This window comes from Poromitra crassiceps (assembly GCF_964638095.1).
Source record: "Poromitra crassiceps genome assembly, chromosome: 19".
In the NCBI taxonomy this organism is placed as follows: domain Eukaryota; kingdom Metazoa; phylum Chordata; class Actinopteri; order Beryciformes; family Melamphaidae; genus Poromitra; species Poromitra crassiceps.
The window spans coordinates 6,486,683-6,509,569 of NC_139646.1; the positions used below are offsets into that span (position 1 = coordinate 6,486,683).

Below are 22,887 nucleotides of genomic sequence, written 5' to 3' on the forward strand. Positions count from 1 at the left end.
CCGTTTTTTAACAAAAGTATTTATTGCATTAGAAACAAAAATAATACAATTCCAGTCCATTATAGGGGAGGTTTAATGGACAAAGAGGGCATTCAGAAAGATGAGTATCAGCTAAACACTGAACTAAGCTCAGATTTAAAAATATTTATGCTGATTTTTTGTGTGGATTATGTTAGTGTCTGAGTATCGGAAATACATTTTTGCTAGGTGAAAAGATTTGAAAGTAAACACTTTGATGCTACTTGTCAGGTAAACAATTTCAACTTTCCTGACAAAGGAAAACAAGGTAAACCCATGGACATAGCTCTTTTCACTCTAAAGCATTGCCCAAGGCCCACTCACTCCAAAAGTCATTCCACTTCCTATAAGACCCATACCATATTATGTTGTCCCTTGACCTCTGGTTGTAAATCCCCAGGAAGTAGCCACTTACATCTGAACAGGAAAAGGGAATTGAACAGCTCCCAACTTCAAGGCTAGTCAGAGCTGATGATGAGTTGGCTTCCATCGCAAGTCAAAGGTCAGCTAAGAAGATTTCACTTTTCATCTTTGTTGTTTTGTATTTTTCCTCCAGTGAGGAAAAAAGCTCTTGAGTTTGCCTTGATGTGAAAGCTTAGTGAAATAGGCCACGTGGAGCCAGGTCAAAGTTGAAGCTTCAGGACTGAAAGTGTTGTGGCGTGGCCTCCACAGGTTCCAGTTTATCAGAGAGGACACAGAGAATCTTGTCAAACTTCTCGTAGCGGTCCTGCTGCTCACTCTCCGCTCCAGACTGACCCCAGAACAGCCGCAGGGCAAACTCCGTACGAAAAGCCTCCAGCAGCTCCGGGATGGGCTCCCAGCCTGCTGGTGATCAGAACCACAGACATTCATCACATGAGATACTACTGTACTACTCATGATATACTACTGTACTACTCATGAGATACTACTGTACTACACTGGCTGTTTGTACAGTACATTGTGCAGTGTTTACCAGCATGGTTTCTCAGAATCAGAATCACTTTTATTGCCACAGTATGCAAGTTACATACGAGGAATTTGTCTTAGTGTCTGTATGCAGCGTAGCGGTCACATCAATATACAGGGATAAGAAGTAGGAAGATAACTAAAGACAATCACAAAGTTGCAAGTGCAATCAAATCGAGTAAATATATACAATATGTACATGAGTGGTGAAGTGTTCTGTGGATGGTAAATATGAATTTACGTTGGATTTACATGAGATTTACAGACTTGAGTTAAATAGACGTTAAATAGGCAGTGGATTTACATGAATTTACAGTCGGGAGTTAAATAGACGTTAAATAGGCAGTGCAGACCTCAGTCTCTTGCCGTGGGGGAGTGTCTTAAAGAGTTTGTGGCCAGGGTGGGAGGGGTCGGCCATGATCTTGCGAGACCGCTTCAGTGTCCTGGCTGCATGCAGGTCCTGGAGGGATGGCAGGTTGCATCCGATTATCTTCTCAGAGCAGCGGATGATGCGCTGAAGTCTGTTGATGTCTTTTTGAGTGGCAGCAGCATACCAGACGGTGATGGAGGAGGTGAGGATGGACTCAACGATGGAGGTGTAGAAGTGCACCATCGTGGCCTTTGGCACATTGAATTTCTTCAGCTGCCGCACAAAGTACATCCTCTGCTGTGCCTTCTTGGTGAGAGCTATGATGTTCAGCTCCCATTTTAGGTCCTGGCTGATGATGGTCCCCAGGAAGCGGAAGGACTCCACAGTGTTGACTGGGGAGTCACCCAGGGTGATGGGGGAAGGTGGGGCTTTGTTCCTCCTATAATCCACAATCATCTCCATTGTTTTTTGAGCATTTAACACCAGGTTGTTTTGACTGCACCAAGTCACCAGATGGTCAACTTCCTGTCTGTATTCCGACTCATCTCCGTCTGTGATGAGCCCTATGAGGGTGGTATCGTCTGCGAACTTCAGGAGCTTGACGGACTGGTGACTGGAGGTGCAGCTGTTGGTGTACAGACCGAAGAAGTAGGGAGAGAGGACACCGCCCTGGGCAGCGCCGGTGCTGATGGACCGAAAGTCAGTGATGTGCTTACCCAGCCTCACGTGCTGCTTCCTGTCAGTCAGGAAGTCTGTGGTCCATCTGCGGATGGGGTCGGGCACGCCCAGCTGGGAGAGTTTCGCCTGTAGCAGGGCTGGGAGGATCGTGTCAAACGCCGAGCTGAAATCTACGAACAGGATCCTGGCATAGGTTCCTGCATTGTCCAGGTGTGTGAGGATGTGGTGGAGGGCCATGTTTATTGCATCGTCTACAGACCTGTTGGCTCTGTAGGCAAACTGTAGGGGGTCCAGGAGTGGGTCTGTGATGGATTTGAGGTAGGACAGGACAAGGCGCTCAAAGGACTTCATGACCACAGAGGTCAGAGGTCAGAGCGAGGGGTCTGTAGTCTTTAAGTGCCGAGGGCCGTGCCTTTTTAGGGAGGGGGATTATGGTTGAGGTTTTGAAGCATGCTGGTACGTGGCAGGTCTCCAGTGAGGAGTTAAAATGTCTGTGAATACTGGAGCCAGCTGGTCAGCACAGTGCTTCAGGGATTCAGGGATATTTTACTTAATCTCTACTTCCTGAGTGAGTACCTCATACATGTCTGTAGCTCTTTGTATGAAAAGGCAGGGCAATATGCGAAGAAGACGTGTGTGTGTGTGTGTGTGTGTGTGTGTGTGTGTGTGTGTGTGTGTGTGTGTGTGTGTGTAAGTGTGTACCTGTGAGCAGAGTGTGTGCGTGTTGCTGGTAATCTGGGGCATGCAGTGCGGCATCGCGTGCTGACTGGAGAACATCATAGAGAAGCTGACAGCCTCGCTCGCTGTCCTCAACTGGGTCATCTCCCTCCATCACCATCAGCAGGGGCACCAGGTGTGGCATGGCTATCGGACCCCGGACCACCGAATCTACAAAAACAAACAAACACTGCAGACATCAGATTCAAAGCCTTAGTTCACACCATACGCTGAAGCAACGCTCAACCTAAGCTCAACCTACGCTGAAACCCACAAGTTTCTTTTATGCGTCCTTGTTAACAGGCGTCACAGATCGTTCAGGATTCAGTCCTATTTTCCAAGCGTGATGCATGAAGCTTGTAGCTGCCAGGCATGAGGTCAATGGGAGTTGTGGGCGGGTTCAAGACGCGCCGAGAGGAAAAGAGAAGGCTTCTTGTGTGAACGGGTTAGGCGTCGGTTCAGCTTGTGCCTGCCTCAAGCTTCAGTTCTACTTATGTTCGGCGTCCTGTGTGAACAAGGGCTTAAGGTCCTTAGACATCGTGAGCGTTATTTCCGTGCGATTAATTCGCATGTCAATAATATTTCTCGAACCTATATCAGTCAATGCAACCGTGCATACCAATGGCGAAGTCTCGCTGAGCGTTATTGCGGTGTTTATCTTTTCGGACCACCGTCGATTTTTGGAAAATCTGTTGCTGTGATTGGCAGGTGGGTCGAAATTCGCATCACAATTTCCTGCTGTATATTCGCATCGCTCTTGGTGTGTAACACCTTTATACTTATTGTGAAAACAACCCTTATATTATAATACTATCTACAGCTAATTCGGGCAACTTGTTTTTACCTGCCTGGGGTACCATTTGGGTGATGTTTCCCACATCAGGACATAACATTGCCAATTACTTTCAAATACTTTCAGATGTCGAACATTTCTGCACTCACTATAGTTTGACGTGGCAAAACCCACCAAAACTAGCAGTTAAATACGCTGAACCAAACTCAAAGGTATTTCTATGACATTCTGACCGGGGTCTAGGCTGCAACCTGTTTCCATCCACTCCTCCTTGGCTGTTGGGTTCTTTACTCCTATCAGTTTTTCGGTGTTTGTTTTACACTTGATGACATGATGACATCAACCTTTCTCCAGCAGCTCCTCCTGTCAGTCTTTCTGTATTTCACGTTCTGTTCACCTCTCACAGGAACACTCACCGTCTCCCTCGTTCAGGGAGTTCATGAAGGGTTTGAGGGTCTTCTCAAATAAAACGGCACTCTCTGTGTGGGTCCTCCTTAGCGCTCGCCACGTCATCTCCAACCGCATTATCTATACATATATATATACACATGCAGATACAATTAGGGAGCGTTTGCAAACTTCAACCTGCTTGTTGTATATGTATACAGTACACACAAACACACTTCTAGTAGGAGATGTGTTTCTTTGTCATAAAGACACTTACCTGAGGCATCTCCAGAGCTTTCATCACAGCTGAGAAGGAAAACAGGTCGTGGGCTTGTTCTTTCAGGGCCTGGGCCAATGAGATGACTTTATGTAAAACGGCTGCCCTCTGGCCCACCGTCCCTGTGCAGCCCAGGATGTCCACTGCTACTCCCAGTGCTATTACATGATGCCTGCACAATGGAAAAGGAAATCATTAGCACCGTGTGTGTGTGTGTGTGTGTGTGTGTGTGTGTGTGTGTGTGTGTGTGTGTGTGTGTGTGTGTGTGTGTGTGTGTGTGTGTGTGTGTGTGTGTGTGTGTGTGTGTGTGTGTGTGTGTGTGTGTGTGTGTGTGGGTGGGGTGGGGTGGGGGTGGGGGGGGGGGGGGGGCGCGTGGTGAATGAGTGAGTTGGTTAGACTAGAGCAGCAGTTCCCAACCTTTTCTGACTCAACAATGTTTGCGGTCCACATCCGATTGTAAACACTTTGTATTTTAATGATAAAAGGAGCTGTCCATCAGAAAAAAAAAAAAAAAAAAAATATATATATATATATATATATATATATATATATATATATATATATATATATATATATATATATATATAATTTTTTTTCCCCTTTATTATTGTTGTTAGTTTTGCAGATGTTTTGCAAATTATTTGGCAGCCCAGTTGCAATACCTGCGGGTCATATTTTATTCACAAATTATATTATATATATATTTGTTTATATATATTTTGATCTCTCTATTCACTCACTGTTGTTCTGTAAATACTACTACATTTTTTGGTTTCAGTTGAAGGGTTACAATGCTCCTCTATGGCTTGAGACAATTTTACAACCCTTGGATTTATGAAACCTTTTTCAAAACTGAGTAGATGAACACACAAATGAATGCTCATCAAGGTCAAACTTTCCCAGTTCCTGAAAAGTTGACATTTTAAAGATACATCTAAAACAATATCTAAAATGTTGTAATGCAACAGCAAATCTTAAATGTTGCCATTGAGCTACTAAGTGCATACATGTGGCAACTGCATGTACCTCTCCAACAGGTCCTGTCGTAACTGGTGTCCGTGTGGCAGCGTGACAAGCTCCAGCCCTGAGCCAACTCCCATCATCCTCCTGTGCTCATCCGTCACCCTAGCAATGTGTGCTACCTGCAGTACCATGACATAAGACAAATTCAAGACAAGTCAGATATAAGTCAAGTAACCCTAACCCTGCAGTACCATGACATAAGACAAATTCAAGACAAGTCAGCTTTAAGTCAAGTAACCCTAACCCTGCAGTACCATGACATAAGACAAATTCAAGACAAGTCAGATATAAGTCAAGTACCGTAACCATTAGCGGAGCGTACGCCGGGGCAGAGGGTGCGGCCGCCACGGGCCCACTCGTCAGGGGGGCCCATCAAAAAAAAAAAAAAAAAAAAAAAAATTTTTTTTTTTTTTTTTTTGCAGGCCAGGCCACCTGGCTGGCAACCTGTGTTTTTATTTTTCTTCTTCAGAACAAGCTTGTCTGTAAAGTGGCTTCACTGTAGTCTTTCTTGGACATAATATTACTTGGCTCAATGAGTGACAATTGTGTTTTCGGATATAGGGGCTATCAGCTATTTTACAGTTGTGACTTAAAATGACTTTATTTAATAAAGTCAGTGGTGTGAGTCTGAGAGGAATTCAATCAATAGACAATAACATTGGTGTGTTTAAAATGAGATATTCCACTAAATATGGCTAAAACCGATTCAAACATGCAAAAAAGGCACATTTTTCTTCGCGGCCTGGCAGGCCCGGTTCTACGGGGGTGCAAAAGCATGCATTGCACCCTTATTTGTCTGCATGCTCAGTTGAAAAGTAAAAAAAAAAAAAAAAATTTTTTTTTTATAAATGCTACAGCTGCACACTTACTGTTTAAACTTGAATTATAGTTGTTGTTTTTCTTTGTTCTTTGATGTGATTTTATGGCTTTTTGGCACCTATATGTAACCTTTTAAGGTTGAGATAATTGTATTATCATTATATGGTCCAAATATTTCAGTAAAGCACTTGAAACACTTGAAATATTCTTGCTTGGGTGGTATCATTCTACTTGAAATGATGGTCAAATGCATTATTTTTAGTAAAATAACATGTCAAATTTTTCCCGAGTGGGCCCGGCCTTCGGCCGGGCATCTGCACCCCTTCCTATCTAGGATGCACCCCTAGTCATCTTGTTCTGGAACCGGCCCTGCGGCCTGGCCTGGCCTTCAAAAAAAAAAAAAAAAAATTTTTTTTTGATGGGGCCCCCCTAAGAGCTTCGCCCCCTCTGGGCTGATAGGGTCGCTCCGCCCCTGACCGTAACCCTAAACCTGCAGTACCATGACATAAGACAAATTCAAGACAAGTCAGATATAAGTCAAGTAACCCTAACCCTGCAGTACCATGACATAAGACAAATTCAAGACAAGTCAGATATAAGTCAAGTAACCCTAACCCTGCAGTACCATGACATAAGACAAATTCAAGACAAGTCAGATATAAGTCAAGTAACCCTAACCCTGCAGTACCATGACATAAGACAAATTCAAGACAAGTCAGATATAAGTCAAGTAACCCTAACCCTGCAGTACCAAGACATAAGACAAATTCAAGACAAGTCAGATATAAGTCAAGTAACCCTAACCCTGCAGTACCATGACATAAGACAAATTCAAGACAAGTCAGCTTTAAGTCAAGTAACCCTAACCCTGCAGTACCATGACATAAGACAAATTCAAGACAAGTCAGATATAAGTCATAACCCTAACCCTGCAGTACCATGACATAAGACAAATTCAAGACAAGTCAGATATAAGTCATAACCCTAACCCTGCAGTACCATGACATAAGACAAATTCAAGACAAGTCAGATATAAGTCAAGTAACCCTAAACCTGCAGTACCATGACATAAGACAAATTCAAGACAAGTCAGATATAAGTCAAGTAACCCTAACCCTTTAGTAAAGTGTTACTTCATGCTGTTTTGTGGGGAATTGGTTTGTGTACTATTTTGTGAACCAGACTGTCACAAATACGCTTGATACACCTGCATTGAACAGTGATAGAAATCACGCTCTAACCTGAATACTCCTCTCTACCCTTGCTATCTACATCTCTGTAAAAATAAATAAAAAATGAGAAACCAGAGAACAATCTGAAGGGTCAGTTGGCTAAGTGAGAAGGCGTCGGTGTACCTGGCAGTCAACACTGAGCATGTGCAGAGCGGTGGTGTACCTGGCAGTCAACACTGAGCATGTGCAGAGCGGTGGTGTACCTGGCAGTCAACACTGAGCATGTGCAGAGCGGTGGTGTACCTGGCAGTCAACACTGAGCATGTGCAGAGCGGTGGTGTACCTGGCAGTCAACACTGAGCATGTGCAGAGCAGTGGTGTACCTGGCAGTCAACACTGAGCATGTGCAGAGCGGTGGTGTACCTGGCAGTCAACACTGAGCATGTGCAGAGCGGTGGTGATGGCGTCTGAGCGGGTGAAGAGCTCTTTGAGTGCCAGCAGCACGCTGGGCTCCAGAGGTCGGTTGTTCTCCGGCAGCAGGAGTGACTCAAATTGATCCAACTGGAAACACGACTCTGTCTGCACCTGGGAGGGGCGTTAACAGGATATTACAACCATAGCACACAACTCTTCCTTTGCTGCTACAAAGGTGTGAAATATTCAATTTTATTACATGGCTTTGTTGAATGCAGGCTGCTCTGTCACATTTAATCCTATCACTCCTTTTTGACTAGCTTGTGCCAAAAAGATGTTCCTTCTTGGTTACTGCAGACAAACACTTGACTGACCCCTAAGATGGAAGATTTTCTTTTTCCTTATTATTATTTTTATTTACGTTTTAGGTTTAGTCACAGTCACAGAGCACAATACTTTTCATTGCTGGTTAAAACATTAACAGCAATTTTACTGGATTTGTTTACATTGCTACAGCTGCCGTTTCTTCTCTACAGCAGGTATGTCCAAAGTCCAGCCCTCCACACATTATTGATCTATCAAGCAAGTTCACTTTGCATTGACGACAGCTATCATAAAGTTTGTAGACAAGCACCAAGTAGTATGTATATACATACATATATATATATATATATATATATATATATATATATATATATATATATATATATATATATATTATATATATGTATATATATATACAGTATATTATATATATGTATATATATAGTCATGGATAGCTCCAGAAGTTTCTATGATCGCAGTGCTGCTGAATTATTTCTTTTTACAGAAGCTTGTAAATTAGGTTGTGAAAAATCATTTTAGACCAATTGGTGTCAAATGATTGTCTTTGGTAAGTAGCCGTGTAATAAGCAGTCAGGGCTCATTTTGTGATGACTGGTTTCCTTTACATTATCCCTTGCATAGCTACAATGTTATTACATAATTTCATATTTACTTAGAAAAAAATCTAAAAAAACCACCAACTAATAACACACTAAGCACCTTGAATTGCCTTTGTGTATGAAAGGTGCTATATAAATAAATTTGACTTGACTTGACTTGACTTAAAAACCATCAGATATACAAACCTGTGGAGGTTCAAAATGCCACTCTTCCACTTCCTCGGCCGCCTCCCTCGGTTGCTCTCCGCCGGCAGGCAGCTGTAGCGACGCCTGATGCTTCTCTGCCTCCAGGAAGCTGAAGGACGTCTCTGTGAGGCGAGCGCGGCTCTGCCACTTCTCCTCGGCACGCAGTCGGTCTACATGACCCCTCAGCTGCGCCTGTGGCACCTAGACGCACAAACAAGAGGCTATAATCTAATCTGTATGTATATTTGTTTATTGTACATTTATGTGTTAATGTCTACCAACTGTACTATACGGTTTGTTAATAATAATAATCATCATCGTCATCGTCATCATCATCATCATCATCATCTTCCCGGAGTTTACCTGGACAACCAGCTCATCATAGAAGGAGGAGGGATCATCCCGGTGTTGTGCGGCAGACAGAGGGATTGTGGCGTTGGGGAAGATGGCAGAGACCCTGAGGGGTTTAGGTGGAGCTCTGGGGTGCAGCTGTCCATCTGAACCCCGCAAAGTCACCCCTCCACCTAGGGACAGAAGAGAGGCGAGTGGTGTGAGTATCGTTGTGTGTGTATCTTACGTGGGGAAACCGTATGTGTGTGTGTGTGTGTGTGTGTGTGTGTGTGTGTGTGTGTGTGTGTCTGTGTTACCTGGATGGGAGGGGCGTGATTGTCGTGGGCGCGGGCTCAGCAGGGGTTCACTGCCCGTACGGAACACGGGGGAGATGGGGGCGGGGCCAACATTCGCTGACTGAGAGTTCTGAGGAACGCCTAGACGACGAGGAAGAGTCAAACCAGAAAGCATAAAGGATAAACAGGAGATTCTACAGTTAAATTAGTTATTTCAACCTACATTCATACACGCTCAACTTGCCAATGGGAATACAATATAGGCTACCCATAGAGCAGAAGCTAGGGTGTTTATGTGCCTGTACCTGTTCGTAGGTTGCTGTCAGATTGGGCAGACTGTAGAGAAGGCCTCCGTCCCAAGTTCTCCAAGTTAGCAGGCTGACTTCCACTCCTGCCGCACATAAAATACAGTTTATCTACATGTTTATTTGTATTCGTTAGGGGTGTCACAATTATCCAAATCCATGATTCGATTTAACTTTTCGATTTTAAGTTCACAATTCGATTCGATTTTTGATTTCAACTTTTTAAACTAGCAGCTACACTGTCGTCATTAAAATGGTGTTGCTTTATTTTTTCTTTTGACACGTGCAAGTACGCGGGGGTGGAGAAGGGAAGAAAATACAGTAAGAATTCTGCTTGTGATTTGGATGATCGACACTGAATGCTCTTTTCGATTGATTTTTTCGATTTAGAACTGAAATCGTGACACGATTTCAGTTCTAAATCGAAAAAATCATGATCTCGGTTGTGTCACTCCAATAATGGTGATGTTTTCAATTCAATTGAGGGATGACGTGTTCCTCTATATAGGTTGAAAAAATTATATAACTCTTATTATGACACCTTTTCAAAACCAACTCAAAGATGCACGTTTGCGATACGAGAAACAAGGATGTTTTTCTTAGTTTCTGCAAAGTTGTCATTTTGGACATGCAAGGCAACGGCAATTTGTGATGTGTTTGACCAACGTGTGTGTGTGTGTGTGTGTGTGTGTGTGTGTGTGTGTGTTACAGCATGCGTGTGTTACAGCGTGCGTGTGTTACAGCATGCATACATCAACAACATCCATCCTCCCACCTGAGCAGTGGGTTGTTGATCTGCAGCATGTCAGTGTGCGCAGAGTTGAAGCTGAGTCTCTTGCTGCGTTCTGTGTGCTCCTGTGTTCCCCTACTGCTGCCTCTGCTGCGCTCAGCATGACGCTCAGTGATGACACGCAGAGGAAGGGTCCGCGTGATTGGGTGAAAGACCACAGCACCCGAGGCCTGGGAGATGGGTCGACGCCCACCCACATAGAACCGGACCAGAGCGGGAACGTTGTCAAAGCGATCCTCCTCAAACTGGAACAGCTCCCTGGAGTAGCCCTGTCACACAAACGCGTGGCCACACATACATCATTAGAATCTCTCGAGCAGAGCCTTCAGTAACAACAGCAATAATAATAATAACAATGATAATAATACCAATAATAATGTGATGTTTTAATGATCCCTGTATGGAGATCCCCCCCCCCCCACACACACACACACTTTTCTACAAAGTGCAGGGTCAGCTACATAACAATTCCCATGGAGCTGGTAGGGATTAAGCGATATGCTCGATGGCACTCCACCAGCAGGGTGGATAATTACCAATGTGGAGACTGAGCCAGGGTTAGAGCTGGGTACCGCCAGCCGGAGCTTTTTGTGCCAACGCCTGAATCACATCGTGCCCGACCAAAATATCCTCAAATATGCCAAAGTAATTGAATGGTTAGATCTTTGTTCATCCAAAGATCCACTATACCACTTCACAGACCTAAAATGACTGCTGATTGGCTTGCTAGGTACAGTAAATGTGCTTGTCACAAAGTTGTCAAGGTGCCATTACACCTTCAGGTCAAAATAAGTTCACTTCATATTTGACCAAAATTGATTGAACATGTAGTGTTTGTAACAAGAAAATACTGACAACAAAAGTCTGGTAATAGCTTGTTTGCAACCATCTGATTGCGATGATGCCGTTGGGGGGGGCAGCTCTCCCAGAGCTACTATGGAGAATGGAGGAAAGTGAGTATGCAGGGGGTTGGATGCTGCTCCACGCTGCAGGTATCGCCAGAGGATTGCAAAACATATAGGATATGATCCATACAAATATAATTAAGAGAAGCACATTTTCCAGCAACTTGTCCGATTTTGCTAGTGCTTTCCTATGTAGGGTGGCCCCGTCGCCGTCTTGACATGACGTCACCTGAAAACAACCTATACCTCCAACCTAATGAAGCACATTAAAGTGCACAACATTAACTTGAGCCAAGATACTGTTTGACTGCATGAAGAAAGGGCAACAAAAATATACTTTTTTTAAACCATGTTAGTCTTGAAATAGTTCTACACATGAAGTATTGAATAAGAATCGAATATATTAAACACATTGAATAGTTGTGTGCGATTTTCTACTTTGTTCATGAGGGCTTGTAACTAATGTAACAAATTACTGGTATATGACAGTCAAAAATAGGCTAACATCAAAATTGTCATTTTGGTACGAGAAACAAATCCAATGTACTGGTTTTACTACTGGTACTTTCCAAACCATACCCAGACCCAACTCGGATCCTAATCTAGGGCATCCTGCTGCCCCAAATTCTTATTCAAATAAAATCTTATTAAAATTCTCCACAGCCTCTCACTCGCTTGCCACACACGGACACACACACGCGCACACACGCACACGCACACACACACACACACACACACAGACACACGCACGCACACACACACACGCACACGCACACCTTCTTGGGTCGTAACACCACCCGTATGATCTTAAAGTGCATGGGCTCGTTCCTCCAGTAGCAGCTCAAAACGTAGTCACCGGGGGCGGAGCTTGAATCACGGACCAGGAAGTCCCCGTCCCTCTCCAACAGAGACTCTACATCCTGCGAAGAAGTCAGTGCTTTAGCTCTGCCATCTGTGTGCACTTGCTTGGTCAGCTGGCCATGCTACTACACAAGGCGTCTGTGTCTGTGTCTGTGTTTGTGTGTGTGTGTGTGTGTGTGTGTGTGTGTGTGTGTGTGTGTGTGTGTGTGTGTGTGTAAAGTTGACCATGGTGCATATGACGTTAATGTACAGTATGTGTATGAATGAATATGTTTTATTTATTCAGCACTAAACACATTTGTGATTGGTAAATGTGGTGTCAGTATTTAAAGGAGAACTTCGTCGAAAAACAATGCTGATTTACGTATTTTGCACCTGATCGCGCACAACAGTTTTGCAGGCTTTTATTTAGTTATTGAGAGTTGATTTGAGTTCAAGTGAATGCCAGTGTTGTCCTCCATGCACAAATGACATCACTGGAATCCACTTGAACTCAACTCAAATCTGTGCTCAGATCATGTGCAAAATAAACGAGCATTGTTTTTCAGTGAAGTTCTCCTTTAAGTGTACCGTAATGTGATGTTTAGAAGGAGGCAGGAGGATGTGTCGAGCACCTCTCGGCTCAGCGGGCCGTGGTACCATGCGTGGCTCCTCAGGTCCTCAGTGCTGAGCTTCAGCTCCTCCTCCAGCTCCTTCTTCAGGGAGTCCATCTCTCTCCGACCACCAAACACCTACGGTACACATTAGCAGCACAGCACGTCTCTGGCTTTCATACGTACACGCTACTTATTGTAAGTTGATTTGGAGAAAAGTGTCTGCTAAATGACAGAATGTCATGGTAAATGGACTGCAAATGGTAAATGGACTGAGAGAGAGAGAGAGAGAGAGAGAGAGAGAGAGAGAGAGAGAGAGAGAGAGAGAGAGAGACTCATACACAGATGTGTGAATACAGTACTGTATATAAGTCATATGTATCAATCTCAATGTTGCATTGTAATATGTATTATTGTGTACTGTGTATTGATGTCTAATGTATTAACTATTTTTGTTTCATTGTTTCTTGATGCTTTGGCAATATTTTTATGACGATAAAGCAAATTAGAATTTGAGTGGGAGATATAGAGACATAGTAACAGAGACAGATTGAGAGTGAAAGAGGGGGTGATAGAGACAGATTGAGAGTGAAAGAGGGGGTGAAAGAGGGGGTGATAGAGACAGATTTAGAGTGAAAGAGGGGGTGATAGAGACAGTGACAGAGACAGATTGAGAGTGAAAGAGGGGGTGATAGAGACAGTGACAGAGAGACAGATTGAGAGTGAAAGAGGGGTGATAGAGACAGTGACAGAGACAGATTGAGAGTGAAAGAGGGGGTGATAGAGACAGTGACAGAGAGACAGATTGAGAGTGAAAGAGGGGTGATAGAGACAGATTGAGAGTGAAAGAGGGGGTGAAAGAGGGGGTGATAGAGACAGATTGAGAGTGAAAGAGGGGGTGATAGAGACAGTGACAGAGACAGATTGAGAGTGAAAGAGGGGGTGATAGAGACAGTGACAGAGAGACAGATTGAGAGTGAAAGAGGGGGTGATAGAGACAGATTGAGAGTGAAAGAGGGGGTGATAGAGACAGTGACAGAGACAGATTGAGAGTGAAAGAGGGGGTGATAGAGACAGTGACAGATAGACAGATTGAGAGTGAAAGAGGGGGTGATAGAGACAGATTGAGAGTGAAAGAGGGGGTGAAAGAGGGGGTGATAGAGACAGATTGAGAGTGAAAGAGGGGGTGATAGAGACAGTGACAGAGAGACAGATTGAGAGTGAAAGAGGGGGTGATAGAGACAGTGACAGAGAGACAGATTGAGAGTGAAAGAGGGGGTGATAGAGACAGATTGAGAGTGAAAGAGGGGGTGAAAGAGGGGGTGATAGAGACAGATTGAGAGTGAAAGAGGGGGTGATAGAGACAGTGACAGAGAGACAGATTGAGAGTGAAAGAGGGGGTGATAGAGACAGTGACAGAGAGACAGATTGAGAGTGAAAGAGGGGGTGAAAGAGACAGTGACAGAGAGACAGATTGAGAGTGAAAGATGGAGTGATAGAGACAGTGACAGAGAGACAGATTGAGAGTGAAAGAGGGAGTGACAGAGAGACAGATTGAGAGTGAAAGAGGGGGTGATAGAGACAGTGACAGAGAGACAGATTGAGAGTGAAAGAGACAGTGACAGAGAGACAGATTGAGAGTGAAAGAGGGGGTGATAGAGACAATGACAGAGAGACAGATTGAGAGTGAAAGAGGGGGTGAAAGAGACAGTGACAGAGAGACAGATTGAGAGTGAAAGAGGGGGTGAAAGAGACAGTGACAGAGAGACAGATTGAGAGTGAAAGAGGGAGTGACAGAGAGACAGATTGAGAGTGAAAGAGACAGTGACAGAGAGACAGATTGAGAGTGAAAGAGGGGGTGATAGTAGAGACAGTGACAGAGAGACAGATTGAGAGTGAAAGAGGGGGTGACAGAGACAGTGACAGAGAGACAGATTGAGAGTGAAAGAGGGGGTGACAGAGAGACAGATTGAGAGTGAAAGAGGGGGTGATAGAGACCATTTGCTTAACCTCTTACCTTCAGCTGGCTGAGGTATGCACTAACACTTTTCCGCTTGCTGAAAAACAAGAAGAGGCGATTGAGAAGGACTGAACCCAGGGGAGCCACAGGTGATGGCATGTTTTCACTGTGAACAGGAACAGCAGCAGAATGGAAGGCCACTGCTGCCAAGGTCTGGCTCTGTCATTAACATCAGAAAAAAGCTGACAGACTTATAATAGCCTCCTGTCTACTTCCTTCCTCTCCCTCCTGATTCCCCCTTCCTGTCCCCACAGTCTCCTGAGGTCAGATAGACCTATAGCTACAGGATCACTGGTTCAGATAGACCTATAGCTACAGGATCACTGGTTCAGATAGACCTATAGCTACAGGATCACTGGTTCAGATAGACCTATAGCTACAGGATCACTGGTTCAGATAGACCTATAGCTACAGGATCACTGGTTCAGATAGACCTATAGCTACAGGATCACTGGTTCAGATAGACCTATAGCTACAGGATCACTGGTTCAGATAGACCTATAGCTACAGGATCACTCAGGTTCAGATAGACCTATAGCTACAGGATCACTGGCCATCTCTTCAATGACCCGTTCTAGCAAATCTACATCTGTGTGTGAACCTGCCTGCTGTAAACAAACACACAAGACAAATCCGCTGTTCTGGGATCGCCAGAGGGATGTGTTGCATCAGCGATAGATAGATGTTAGCGCGCCACTACTACTCTGTGCTGTGGTGTGTTTGTTGACACACACACACACACACACACACACACACACACACACACACACACACACACACACACACACACACACACACACACACTATTCAGAATCAGATTTGTTGTGAGTAGCACAGAGCAGCAATATAGAGAGCAACAACATCCTGTTTGAGGGGCGTTGGCCACAGACACCTGTGCAGTGTGCAACATGTTGGAGGGCCACTATTGTGAAATGCAACTTGACACCATTATAAAGCAATCTTAAGCACGGTGAAAGCCAATGCCATGGTTCACTGATATAGGTCTGTGTGTTGTCGAGGAACTTAGACCTCATACATCTAAATATATAATACGTTGATTAGTAATTAGTCATATTTGTGTCCCTTTTGTTGTCAGATTGAAAACTGTCCATACCTCAAGTTTGTGCAACACAGGGTTATAGATAGAGAGCTAGGCTGAGAAGCAACGCCTTCTAGACCCCAGTACATTTCAACATCTTGACATGTTGGATCAAGCATGAGAAATGTACACACTGGCATGTAGCCTAAATCACACTGTAAACAAGTTGCAATAGCCAGGCTACAACATAGAGTAAAGTCTGTTAGTGTTAGCGAAGTGTTATTATTATGGCCGAATCTAGTGGCAGACGGACGGTCCTACCTGTCAGTGCCCTTCACAGCCCAGTCGTCGCGGACATGTTAGGGTTTGTGGTCCACACTACACTACACAACACCGCAGAACAACAGCTGGGTGTCTCTTCTCCTCCCGTCCCCTCCCAGCTCTCCTCTCCTCTCCTCCCCGATCCCGTCTCGTCTCCTCGCCCTCCTGCGCACTCTCTTTTTCGGGCGAGTTCCCACAAGTTTGCTGTGAGCTGTCTGGTTCCCCGCCCCAGGCCCCGGTGCTGAAACACCACCGCTATCTGGACGCATTCCTCGGATACCGACACACGGGGAGGTGGGGGGCACCTCACCTGGCTACAGTCAGCAATATGGTCGACTCGACTCTACCAACCACATGGCTGCCCTGGTATGTACCGCTAAGTGCTCAAATGCCCTGCTACAGTATGAACTTTATCCAACTGCGCGGCTGTGAGTGTGACTGTAGGTTATTGCGCAACACACCAAGTACACGGTGGATTTAAAAGGGGTAGAATATGCAAAACACAGAACCAGTTAGGCCACAAAACGCAGACTCTCCTATCCACAAACTCCTGAACAGTGTTGGGCAAGTTACTTTCAAAATGTAATATACTACATAGTTACTTTCATTTGAAATTAATAAGTTACATTACAATATTACTTTCTGTGTAGAGTAACTTGTTACTTATTACACTACTTTTGCATTACTTTCACCAAAATAAAATAACAGCAGCAGCAGAATGACATCGCTGCCCCGGGAAACCATCCCGATTTTTTTTTTTAACCACCTTGAAGTCAGTGTAAACAGTCCAAAATTCAAAATTGTATTATGTTCCTTTGTTATTGTCATCTATAGTGGTTATTTGCATAAAAACACAGTTTGATTAGGAAATGATTGCATCTTTTTTAAATATGTGCTTTGATTTAATAAAAATGTAACTCAATTTGTAACTTGAGTTACTTGACAAAGTAACTGGTATAATATTACTGAAATCCTATAAGTAATAAGTTATATTACTGAGTTACTGCTAAAAGTAATAGCCTATATTACATGTAATATGTTACTTTTGTAATGAGTTACCCCCCAACACTGCTCCTGAATAATAGCCAATTTTAATCCACACGCTGCTTTTTATTTTAGAACAGCTGACGACGACGTGACTGCACGAACACTGATTGCTGTAAACTGACAGCAGTAAATAGCCTATAAACCATATTTACGGCAATAAATGGCATTAGAACATAGGCCTAAAACACGTTCAATGACAGCTTTTGAGTTATTGAAGATTAAAGGTACCTAAACCAGTGGTTCTCAAGGTGGGGTCCGCGGACCCCCAGGGGTCCTTGATGGGGTTCCAGGGGGTCCCCAGCAAAAATATTTCCACTAGAATTCCAACCATAAGTAACACAATGAATGACAGAATGTGACTATTTTGGTCATGGGTTTCATACACTTTCTGTAATAAAACATAGATCTACTGTGACGACCCTCCCACTCTCCTGGCCCTGTCTTGTAGGAGGAGCCTGGTGTTGGGGTCGTAGGCCGATTAGGTGCACCTGGGTATTAGCACCTTTCTGTTCGTTTGTTTAATGTAATGTGTGTAGTTTTTAGTTAATAAATTGTTTTAACTTTTACTCTGGTTTATGATTCCCCTCATTCCCCCGCAGGCACGCTTCTGTTTCTTTCCTGCCGTCTTTCTGGCCTCGGCTGATTCGTAGGCTACGTGTTGCATGATCTCGATTAAAAAAAGGACTGGCCTAGCAAGGGATGTCTGTTTGTAGATAAGCACACGACCTACTTTGTTGCTGTGGAGATATTGGTACGCTTCGGAGCTTTTGAGATTGTTCATCGCGTTGCCGTCCACCGCCATTGATTCCTCAAAATACGCTATAATCCTGCCTGTAGTTACGTTCGGCCATTTACACATATTATCTTCCCATGTGTCCACTGTCAACGGGTGTGGGATAGACACTCTTTCGTTAGACAGGAGACTCGGAGAATGATACCAAGTTTGCATTTTTTCGGCGGTCGCTATGGCTACTACGCTAGTACGCTACGCTTCTCTGTATTCACAAACACCGGAAGAGACAGACATCTCGCAGGCGAGTCCGGAAGCAAACCGGAAGTGCCCAGGAAACTTGTCTATATGTATAACCGGCGCAAGGAATAACAAGACCAAAGTACAAGTTTAAACAATAATAACTAGACAACACAAACTACATTAAACAAACATAACAATCAGTGAGGAGGGAGAGAGACTGAATGGCCTGAAGGTCTTCTTTCCCAATGAGTAGCTACTGGGCCCAGGTGCACCCAATCAGCCTAACCCCAACACCAGGCTCCTCAGGGCCAAGAGTGGAAGGGTCATCACAAAAGCTAAAGTCTTATCAGATGGGGAACCCTGGAACACAGGGTGCGTTTGAAAATAGCACTCCGAGCACCCAGAGCGCACTGGACTGTTCGTAAATTGGGAGCGCCGTTGTAATGTACCGTACCTTTGCGCTCTCATTTCAGTGGTCAGAGTGGATTTACGAACGCACCCGAAATCTTATCAGACGGGGGTCTGTCGTGGTCTAATTTGTGTCCATTTAGGAGTCCTGAGCTAAACAACGTTGTTAGTTACCTGTATAAAAGTGGTGATTTGGTTAGCGCATTAATATGTATTTACGGTAATGCAGAGTGTGTGTTTATCAGTTATTGTACAAGGGGGCTTTGAACGTGTCTGAGTGGTTTGAGCCAATCAGAGCGCAGGACCGGAGCTACCCTCCTTATCTTGTCCAGTATTTATACATTTGCATCATCTACATCTAATGGGTTCAGGTGTAAAACCAAAATGTTAGCTTTGAGCAACATTCCGAATTTTACGACAGGAGAGATGTGCCTGAACTTGACTTGTCATTTTTGTCTGCTGACACTTGCCAGTCATCGCAGCTGTAACATTAGATCAGAATAATCCTTTTGGAAATGATGCTATGCCCACCATAGCACATTGAGTTCTGAACATTTCTCCCAAAACTGGAAACGCAAGACTCTAATCTGTTGTGTTATCAAGACATCAATACCCTGGAGAGATGCTCTACTGACTATGAATGAATGTGAGACTGGTTTAGTGATTCATGCAAGATTTTTCTGAAATTAAGAGCTTATATTATGAACCATGTAGGCTAATCCCAGATTTATTATACTTTTAAACCATACGCCTATGTACAGTACACGTCCTGAGAAAGTCTTCCTGCTGTCACAGCCTTTGGATTCAACATCCTAATGCTGAAAGTGAGTTGGACCTCAAGCTTAACACTAACACACACACACACACACACGCACGCACGCACACACACACACACGCACACACACACACACACACACACACACACACACACACACACACACACACATAGAGGAGTCAGTCAGATGAAAGCATGCAGAACTCAAGTTGAGTTATAGAGATGCACCGATCCACCATTTTCACTTCCGATCCGATTCCGATACCTGAATTTGGATATCTGCCGATACCAATACTGATTCCGATACCAGATACCCTGTCTTCTTATTTTCAATGAAATGTTTTGTGTATAAACTATGACTGTGTTGCTATGTGTTAACTCGACTATCGTTGGCCTCGGACATAACAGGGAGAGGAAGAGAGAGAGCAAACGCAACAATAATACGACACCTCTATGCCGGCAATATGCAATTGAAGACTAAAACATCTCAAAAACCAAGTAGCCTACATGTTGTTGAGTTAGCCAAACCCTGGGCATGCCCTTAACATGCGTTGCTGCAAGTACCACCTACACAACGCCGTTACACAAGCACTGAATGGAATATGGATCGGAATCTGGGCGGCAACGTCAGTCCGATATCCGATAAGTGAAGTACTTCAGTATCGGCACCCGATACTGATATCCCAATACCGATATCCCATCTCTAGTTGTATACATGATGTGAATCATCAAATGAAACTATTGTCCTGGTCAGTACAATCATGATGTAATGTAATGATGTTGTGAATATCCATCATAGCAATTTCTATCCAAGCTTAACAATGATCTTACTTTGGTCTATTGGACGACTTAGCATTGAGTTCACCTGCTGCGTCTAAGAAACTCTCACAGACATTTTATGGGGCACTGGTTAATGATAAGCCAGAGAATTAGTACTGAGAGAGAGGGAGAGAGAGAGAGAGAGAGAGAAAGAAAGAAAGTGTTTCTCTCTCTCTCTCTCTCTCTCTCTCTCTCTCTGCCCCTCTCTCTCTCTCTCTCTCTCTCTCTCCCTCTCTCTCTCTCTCTCTCTCTCTCTCTCCCTCTCTCTGTCACTCAAACACACAGCACACATGTATGTAATGGGGGTGTAGCAGTGACCTACCTGCGTTTGCTGTCCTGACAGTTATTTGGATCACTCACGCTGTGGTCCTCCGTCAGGGGGCGGAGCTGGGAGCAGGAGGCGGAGACTGAGTTTCTGTCAGAGCGTTGGAGGCGGGGCAGCCGGACGCTCTGACGGAACAGATCCTTCCTCGGTATCACCTGCAGGAAATGACCCAAACGCTGCGTCTTGGACTTGATGTTTGCATTGTCTTTTGGAGGCAGGTGCAGGTGGCAGATCTATTGTTTTCTTTGACCATGACTTTGTGCTACTGTGTTTGTCTGTAGTGCTACTGTGTGACTGTAGTGCAGACGTTTGTCTGTAGTGCAGATTGTGTTTGACTGTAGTGCAGATTGTGTTTGACTGTAGTGCAGACTGTGTTTGACTGTAGTGCAGACTGTGTTTGACTGTAGTGCAGACTGTTTGACTGTAGTGCAGATTGTGTTTGACTGTAGTGCAGATTGTGTTTGACTGTAGTGCAGACTGTGTTTGACTGTAGTGCAGACTGTGTTTGACTGTAGTGCAGACTGCGTTTGACTGTAGTGCAGATTGTGTTTGACTGTAGTGCAGACTGTGTTTGACTGTAGTGCAGACTGTGTTTGACTGTAGTGCAGACTGCGTTTGACTGTAGTGCAGATTGTGTTTGACTGTAGTGCAGACTGTGTTTGACTGTAGTGCAGACTGTGTTTGACTGTAGTGCAGACTGTTTGACTGTAGTGCAGACTGACTGTAGTGCAGACTGTTTGACTGTAGTGCAGACTGACTGTAGTGCAGACGTTTGTCTGTAGTGCATACTGTGTTTGACTGTAGTGCAGACTGTGTTTGACTGTAGTGCAGACTGTTTGACTGTAGTGCAGACTGTGTGACTGTAGTGCAGACTGTTTGACTGTAGTGCAGACTGTGTTTGACTGTAGTGCAGACTGTGTTTGACTATAGTGCAGACTGTGTTTGACTATAGTGCAGACTGTGTTTGACTGTAGTGCAGACTGTGTTTGACTATAGTGCAGACTGTGTTTGACTGTAGTGCAGACTGTGTTTGACTGTAGTGCAGACTGTTTGACTGTAGTGCAGACTGTTTGACTGTAGTGCAGACTGTGTTTGACTGTAGTGCAGACTGTGTTTGACTGTAGTGCAGACTGTTTGACTGTAGTGCAGACTGTTTGACTGTAGTGCAGACTGTTTGACTGTAGTGCAGACTGTGACTGTATTGCAGACTGTGACTGTAGTGCAGACTGTTTGACTGTAGTGCAGACTGTGACTGTAGTGCAGACTGTGACTGTATTGCAGACTGTGACTGTAGTGCAGACTGTTTGACTGTAGTGCAGACTGTTTGACTGTAGTGCAGACTGTGTTTGACTGTAGTGCAGACTGTGTTTGACTGTAGTGCAGACTGTGACTGTAGTGCAGACTGTTTGACTGTAGTGCAGACTGTGTGACTGTAGTGCAGACTGTGACTGTAGTGCAGACTGTGACTGTAGTGCAGACTGTGTGACTGTAGTGCAGACTGTGCCATCTCACCAGATCCAGAGATGATCCCAGAGAGTACTTCCGGGCTACCCTGCCCTCCAGTACCCCACCTGAGAGGTCAGAAGTACTCCTGTATTAGTATACAGTGACAGGTATACTGTGAGACGCATGAGTACATGAGGTGTTAGTATACAGTGACAGGTATACTGTGAGACGCATGAGTACATGAGGTGTAACACATTGTTTGATTTGTTTGGAGTCTGAAACCTCCGCAGCCTTTTGAAATCTTACTTGAAGCTTAACTTTTGAGACAGATGACCGTCTGAGTCTTAGTAAGATGAGTATTGGTAAAGAAAAGTTTGAGCTGACAAAGCAGCTTAAAGCTGCAGTCTAGGCTTAATGATCTCAGCAGTTGCTGCTGTCTGCTAATAGCCCCAGAGTTTACAGCGAGAGCAAAGAGGTGCAGTAGCTGCACTGTAAATATCTTGACCTGATGTCATGTCCTCTACATTTGTTCAGTTAAGTTTGGCCAAGGAAAAGAAAAATACTCCACAGAACAACTAATGGACTCAGTACGGTTGCCAATGGCTGTTTTTTTTAAGTGTTCAAGGGAGGATTTTGCCTCTAAGAGCACAATAAAGCAGACAGGCTGTATTTTAACCTCGAGGTTATTGTGAGAGAGAGACAGAGAGAGAGAAAGTGTGTGTGTGTGTGTGTGTGTGTGTGTGTGTGTGTGTGTGTGTGTGTGTGTGTGTGTGTGTGTGTGTGTGTGTGTGTGTGTGTGTGTGTGTGTGTGTGTGTGTGTGTGTGTGTGTGTGTGTGTGTGTGTGTGTGTGTGTGTGTGTGTGTCTGTGTCTGTGTGTCTGTGTGTGT

The 22,887-nt window shown here is 44.3% G+C and overlaps 1 protein-coding gene across 3 annotated transcripts in view; it reads right to left on the bottom strand.

Annotated features, from left to right (window-relative positions):
- Nucleotides 1-7: 7 nt before the first annotated feature.
- The window catches only part of sh2d3a (SH2 domain containing 3A), a 23,710-nt gene continuing 830 nt past the window's right edge, over nt 8-22,887 (bottom strand). The window contains exons 4-19 of one of the 3 annotated variants that reach the window (XM_083656226.1): nt 22,066-22,124; nt 20,551-20,708; nt 14,844-14,883; nt 12,848-12,964; nt 12,149-12,292; nt 10,453-10,736; nt 9,678-9,763; nt 9,394-9,513; nt 9,110-9,270; nt 8,747-8,947; nt 7,626-7,787; nt 5,215-5,330; nt 4,189-4,360; nt 3,941-4,052; nt 2,717-2,902; nt 8-840 (exon numbers count right to left, since the gene is read on the bottom strand). In XM_083656226.1, coding sequence (XP_083512352.1) covers nt 656-840; nt 2,717-2,902; nt 3,941-4,052; nt 4,189-4,360; nt 5,215-5,330; nt 7,626-7,787; nt 8,747-8,947; nt 9,110-9,270; nt 9,394-9,513; nt 9,678-9,763; nt 10,453-10,736; nt 12,149-12,292; nt 12,848-12,964; nt 14,844-14,883; nt 20,551-20,708; nt 22,066-22,124 — 2,303 coding nt within the window. In that variant the 3' untranslated portion in view covers nt 8-655. Of the gene's footprint in view, nt 844-2,716; nt 2,903-3,940; nt 4,053-4,188; nt 4,361-5,214; nt 5,331-7,625; nt 7,788-8,746; nt 8,948-9,109; nt 9,271-9,393; nt 9,514-9,677; nt 9,764-10,452; nt 10,737-12,148; nt 12,293-12,847; nt 12,965-14,843; nt 14,884-16,206; nt 16,593-20,550; nt 20,709-22,065; nt 22,125-22,887 lie in introns of those variants that run through there. The other 2 variants (XM_083656225.1, XM_083656227.1) reach the window with 2 other exon arrangements.